Genomic DNA, 6,844 nt, shown 5'->3' with positions numbered 1-6,844 from the left:
ACTTTGACGAATCTATGAAGTATATTACAAGTGCACCGATGCTGAGAGCAAAGACTAAGACAACCTGCAAAAGAAGAGGAGAATGCCATCACTTAAGAGTTGGACCTCAGGATGTTTGGGTTTTTTGACACATACTGAAGCAGCTTTGAAATATGGTGCCCATTGCTCTTGGGGACCTGCTTGGAAATCTCACCCTCATCCCCAGCCCCCCATTACGGCCTCAGGGTTGGCTCCTCATATAGCAATGGGCAGCAACCTCGCTCCTTGCCAATAGGGGTCAGGGTAGCCTTTTATGTCTCAGGGCATAAAAGGGTTTTTATCTGACCCTGTTATCTCGAAGTCCAGCTTCTCTGCAATTGAAGTTGATAAACTTCAGTGGGAAAAAAGCAGGTGAAAATTTAGGGTGATACAATTTTTAATATTATATGTAGTCTAGGATCTGCAGGAACTCCAATAGAGGAATATCAACTTTAACAGCTTCATTGAGGCATAATTTACATACCACAATATTCATCCATTTAAAAAGTACAATTCGTCAATGACTTAAGTAAATCTACTAAGTTATGCAACAACCATCACTGTAATCCAGTTTCAGAACATTTTCATTGTCCCAGTGAGATCCCTCATGCCTGTTAAATCAATCCCCTTTCCCATTTCTGAGCCCCAGACCACACTGATCTACTTTCTGTCACTACACAAGAGATACCAATTTGAAGATCATAAATTTGCTCATACAAATGTCCATGTGTGTATGTGTGGACATACATAAAGATATATTCACTGCATGTATGATCTACAAGATTATAACACTTCTGAAATATATAGGAAAGTAGCTTCGGTTCAGGAAGTCAATTAGGCAATCCATTAGGCCAGTTATGTGACAATCTTTGTCCTACTTTACACTCTTCACTCAAAATTAATCTCCATGGATGGAAGACAGTTTTGGCATCTCCTTCAGTGGATACCTGTCATGCTAAGGTCCATCGAATGAATATGTAGCAGATTAGGCTGCCACTGACACTTCTGTCCTCAGTACACATTCTACTTTCTTTAATCTTTCACAGAGGAGACTATTAATGCAAATAAAGGATAGTCAGAAATAAAGAAGATGCTTTCAGCCAACAATTAAGCCTGAGAACAAAAAGTATGCACCACCATTACACACAATGCCTGGCTGCTAGGTCAACCTTTCCAGGTATGCTAATACGCTGAAGAGACTGCAGGCTGAAGGGCATTGGAAGTCAGTCTCCTCAGTGTCCATCTATTGACATCTCTCAGGCCTTGGCTGGTGGGTAGAGAGGAATCCCAATTTATGTAAAGACTAAGCATGATCAAGCTGTGTGTGTGTGTGTGTGTGTGTGTGTGTGCCTGTGTATGTATGAGAGACAGAATCTCTCTCTTTTATACCTACCCACACACACACACCCCTGTATTTTGTATGTGTGCCAAAGTGGCTGACAGAAAATGAAATCTGCATGAGATACTCATTTAAAGCATTGCAAAACTCCATGGAGCTCCTGGGGCAGAATGGTGGCTTGCACAGCCCAGAAAACGACCATTAAAAACAATTGGACACTGTAAAAGGAATATGCAGTTTCACAGCAACTGATAAAATCTCCATATAAAGGGAGGTACTAAAACAATACACCACTGAGGTTTATTTCATTCTGCCATTTTTTAAAAAAAAAAAAACTAAAACATGCTCCAATTGAATGCTGCAGTCTATCAGTAATTATCATCCAGCCAGCACTAATCCCTCTTAGCTGCCTCACCTCAGCCCCTCCCCTCACACACATTCATTCATATGTTCCTTTCAAAGGTACACACAAAAACAAGCAAACAAAAACATGAGCAGGCCTTCGCTTTTTCCTCTATTATCTAAAGGATGCAGCAAAACAAAGAGCTTAAGATTAATTTTGATCTGTGCTGCTATTTCTGAGGCATAAGCAGTTAGATCCTGGCCCTGACCTCATTCTCAAAAAGCTGCAAAGAGAAGGGGTGTGGCCAGAACCCAGGAGAAGGGCCTCTTCTCCATTCATAAACAGCTGATTTAAGACTAATCCCTGTCCATTTGGCTCCCTGTGTGTGTATCTGTGAATGCTGAGCATCTGTCAGAGCTGGCTATATAGGCCTATGCCACCCAGAGCCACTGTTGCAGAAAAGGACAGGAAAGAAGTCCTTGCAAATGGCATCTACATCATTCTGTAAGGAACTCGAAATCTAAGACCCCTGCAATGGCAATGCTTTTGCAGCATCTGATGGCCAACATAGCTGATTCTAATTTGCTCCAGCTGCCTCCACTTGGAGTCGGTGATGAGGACTAATGCATTCCTTATTTAAGCAAATCAGCCAGTGACAGGAGGAGGCCAGGAATCTTGCTACCCTCTGAAGATGAAAACTCAAATATCAGCATCTCTCTGATAGGGTAAGAGAGGGAAGAAATCCAGGAGGGAAATAATCTCCACAGCTCCCTGGCCCTGAAGACTCTGTTGAATGGACATGCATTTGGGTCCACGTGTTCAGCTGGAAGGCCTCCTCTCAATGAGACACAGGATAGGCAAACTGCCCCACGATGTACCATGAAATGCTCCCTGGGGAGATGATCTGCCTCCCAGTATTAAGGTAACTGTGCACGTAGTCTTGAAACTTGCTAAATGCCTCTTTATCGTGTCAGGCTCGATCACATTGTCAGCCCAGATCCAGGTGCTGCAGAAAACACATCAATACTTTTGATGTGGCCATGAAAATAGAATCCCCATCAGAGACTTGTCTTCTCTAGGCCCCTAGCAAAGCCACCTTAGAAGTGTCAGTTTAGTCTCTCTCTTTCTCTATCTCTCTAACAAATCCCCATTGTCTGAGAACTCTAAGTTTGAAAACACAAAATGATTACATTTTAGTCTGCATGGTGATGGTATTATTATAGAGCACCCCAAATAGTCATCTAAGTATTTAACATATGCTATACATAAGGCCCAAGAAAAACAGAAGATGGAAGGCCACTTGGAGTCATGAAATATACTCTTTTTTTTTCTCGTTCTGTCGCCCAGGCTGGAGTGCAGTGGCGTGATCTCAGTTCACTGCAACCTCTGCCTCCCAGGTTCAAGCAATTATCTTGCCTCAACCTCCCAAGTAGCTGGGACTACAGGTGCCTGCCACCATACCCGGCTAATTTTTTGTATTTTTAGTAGAGAGGGGGTTTCACCATGTTGGCCAGGCTGGTCTCAAACTCCTGACCTCAAGTGAACCGCCTGGCTCAGCCTCCCCAAGTGTTGGGATTACAGGCATGAGCCACTGCACCCGGCAAAATATACTCTTTTTTTATAGAGTCATTCTTCTGTAGATTAATCCCATGCTATTATGCAATTAGTGATAAATCATATAGTACAGGTTTAGCCAATATAAAATGAACTATTGCCTAGATGGATCATTAGTAACTGGGTAAGGATAGAAAAAGTAGGGCTCTTATCTCAATATCCTCTCCTTTCCCAAAATGTCCTTCCTTTCTACATAGTACCACTACTGTAATATCTCTTCATGAAGGGGTGAGGCCATTGGGAATCCTTTTGCAAGCTTCTATAGTTTCAGGGACAAGGAGGACAGAAGCCCAAGGGACATGGTAAAATGAGGCCAAGGAAAGCACAGTACCCCAGAAAGCAAAGCATCCCTGCCCTACAGCAGCTGAGTCATAGAATAAGACAATAACCAAGCATGTAACAAAGCACTGTCCCACACAAGGGCTTGGGGGCAGCAGTGTGATACACAGATAATTTGAGCATTGCCTCTCAGGGCACTTCTGCTAGCTTGCTTGAGAGCCTGTCCTGCTTGCTAAACTTGCCATAGTCTGAGCTCAACAAATTACCTCAGCCACCTTGGACAGTATGAATTGTCACCTTCTCAGATTTACTGAAAACACCCATATGCTGTGTGGAGATATTGACTACTCGGTGTGCCAGATTCCTAAAAACAAAAGCAATTTGATAAATGTCATTGGAACAATGGTGCTTTGAGTCATCTATTTTCAAAACTCCAAGATCAAACAAGACATGTGTTTGCACAAAAGAATGCCAGAAACACACATACATGGTGTTTTTTTTTTTTTTTTAAGGGCAGGGTGTGGTGGCTCATGCCTGTAATCCCAGCACTTTGGGAGGCCATGGCAGGCGGATCACTTGAGGCCAGGAGCTCTAGACCAGCCTGTCCAACACAGTGAAACTCTGGCTTTACCAAAAAATGCAAAAATTAGCAGTTGTGGTGGTGCACACCTGTAGTCCCAGCTACTTGGGAAGTTGAAACAGGAGAATCACTTGAACCCTGGAGGCAGAGGTTGCAGTGAGCCAAGAGTATGCCACTGCACTCCAGCCTGGACAACGAAGTGAGACTCTGTCTCCAAAAATAAAAAATAAAAAAATAAAAAAGTGAGCTGGGCATGGTGGCTCACACCTGTAATCCCAGCACTTTGGGAGGCCGAGGTGGGGGGATCATGAGGTCAGGAGTTCGAGACCAGCCTGGCCAATATGGTGAAATCCTGTCTCTACTAAAAATATAAAAAGTTAGCCAGGCATGGTGGCACTCGCCTGTATTCCCAGCCACTCAGGAGGATGAGACAGAAGAATCTCTTGAACTTGGGAGGCAGAGGTTGCAGTTAGCCGAGATGGTGCCACTGCACTCCAGCCTGGGTGACAGAGTGAGACTCCATCTCAAAAAAAAAAAAAAAAAAAAAAAATCTGTCCCTAACACCTGATGCAAAGAAGGAGCCTGGTGCAAAATGGGGAGGAGAGAGGGTAAGTCCACAGCCATCTCGCTAGATGAAAATCCCGGTGGACCATGAAGATCTTTCAAATGTCTGACGAAGTTCATGAAAATGGAAAATAGTACAGCCAAGCATAGACTATTCCCCCTCAGGTGACGGAGCACTTCAGGAAAAAGGCAGATTCAGTGATGTGAGTATAGAGGTGATTGAGTCAGGAAAGCTGGCTCTTAGAAATATTTCCTGTTCTAGAACCCGGACTGGAGTTGCTGCGATTAGGTCCATATGCTTTCAGCAGGTGTGTGAGGCATCACGGCCTTGGGAGGCGGATTCAGAGCCGAGGCTCACAAAGGTGGCTACCACCAGAATCCAGTCACCTGAGGAGCTTTCCTTCCAAAGCAGAGACACCCTCATCCCACCCTAGGACCAGCAAATCATGAGCTGGGGGAGGGGAAGTCTGGGCACCTCTTTTTAACAAGCTCCTCCAGTGAATCTGACAATGGGAGTCACCGAATTAAAGCCATTAGGAGAAACCACTTAGCTCAAGTCAGAGATTAATTTACAAATGTCGCCTTAACAATTAGCCCATTGGAACATATGTATGAGGCCTGCAGGCTTAGAGAATCGTGCTAGGAGTACTAGAAAAAGTACAGAGAGGAGGATGAATTAATTCTCTCCTGAGCAGGTTTTACACATTCTTCTCAGCTCACAGCAGAACAAATGACCCTAATTAATGATTCTGCATGTTTGATCAGGGTTTAGCCGCCTCCTGACAGCAGAGACCCTTCTCAGAAAATGGACAATTTTTTATATATGATCCCAAAGGCATAGGACTTTTTAAATTGAAGTATATAATTTACATATAATAAAATCCACTATATTAAAAAATGCAGTTTGGGAGGCCAAGGCAGGGAGATTGCTTGAGCCCAGGAGTTCGAGACCAGCCTGGGCAACATAGAGAGACCCTATCTCTACAAAAAAAAAAACTTAAAAAAAAATTATCCAGGCATGGTAGCATGTGCCTATAATCCCAGCTACTCCAGAGGGTGAGTCAGGAGGATCGCTTGAGCCTGGGAGGTTGAAGCTGCAGTTGAGCTGTGATCAAACCACTGCACTCCAACCTGGGTGACAAGGCAAGACCCTGTCTCACACACACAAAAAAAGGAAAAAAATAGATGTGAGAACTCCCAAGGCAAAACAATCTGGTGACTTTTTGTTTTTGAGAGATAATATCATTCCAACATCTAAATTATAATGTTTTTGGCCTGGTGAATTTATTAATAACAATGCCAACAAACATTTATTGAACACCTATGCACAAAGGCCAGAGTGAGAGACAGAGAAATGCAAAACTAAAACAGTTAAGTCTGGCCTGGCCTTTGTCCTCAGGGAGCAAGGGATCTAGAAGTTTAAATTACTCAAGGGTCCCTTCTGAATGTAAGAAGTGCTACACATATCAACAGTCATCTCCAGGATGTCAAGGAAGGATCAGATCAGGCAGAGAAGCAACACCACCCTCATTTCAGACTCCCAAAGCAGAAGCGGGAGAGAAAGGGAGAAATGGAAAACCAAGGAAGAAGGAAGAAGAATTTTTGACATTGCAAGTCCACCTGGCTGTTCTAGGAAAGGACAGACACCAGTGATACAGTTTGGCTGTGTCCCCACCCAAATCTCATCTTGAATTGTAGCTCTCACAATTCCCATGTGTTGTGGGAGGGACCTGGTGGGAGGTGATTGCATCATGGGGGTGGGTCTTTCCCATGCTGTTCCTGTGATAGTGAATAAGTCTCACAAGATCGGATGGTTTTATAAAGGAAAGTTTCCCTGCACAAGCTCTCTCTCTTCCCTGCCGCCATGTAAGATGTAACTTGCTCCTCCTTGCCTTCCGCCATAATTGTTAGGCCTCCCCAGCCACGTGGAACTGTGAGTCCATTAAACCTCTTTTTCTTTATAAATTACACAGTATTGGGTATGTCTTTATCAGCAGTGTGAAAACGGACTAATACAACCAGGCACACAGGATGAGTGATGTGGAGAAGGAAGAGCACAGGACACAGAAGACCTGGGTATGAATCTCCACTCTGCGCCATAAGCAAC

General features: G+C 43.9%; 1 protein-coding gene across 12 annotated transcripts in view; it reads right to left on the bottom strand.

Annotated features, from left to right (window-relative positions):
• Positions 1 to 6,844, bottom strand: part of KCNMA1 (potassium calcium-activated channel subfamily M alpha 1) — an 838,033-nt gene that overhangs the window by 378,338 nt on the left and 452,851 nt on the right. For all 12 annotated transcript variants that reach the window (XM_063727600.1, XM_054522410.2, XM_054522412.2 and 9 more), the window contains exon 3: positions 3 to 64. In XM_063727600.1, the coding sequence (XP_063583670.1) occupies positions 3 to 64 (62 nt within the window). The remainder of the gene's footprint in view (positions 1 to 2; positions 65 to 6,844) is intronic.

Source organism: Pongo abelii, chromosome 8 (assembly GCF_028885655.2).
Source record: "Pongo abelii isolate AG06213 chromosome 8, NHGRI_mPonAbe1-v2.0_pri, whole genome shotgun sequence".
NCBI classification, from domain to species: Eukaryota; Metazoa; Chordata; class Mammalia; order Primates; family Hominidae; genus Pongo; species Pongo abelii.
Note: the sequence above shows the minus strand (reverse complement) of the source record. Positions and strands in the feature narration are given on the sequence as shown.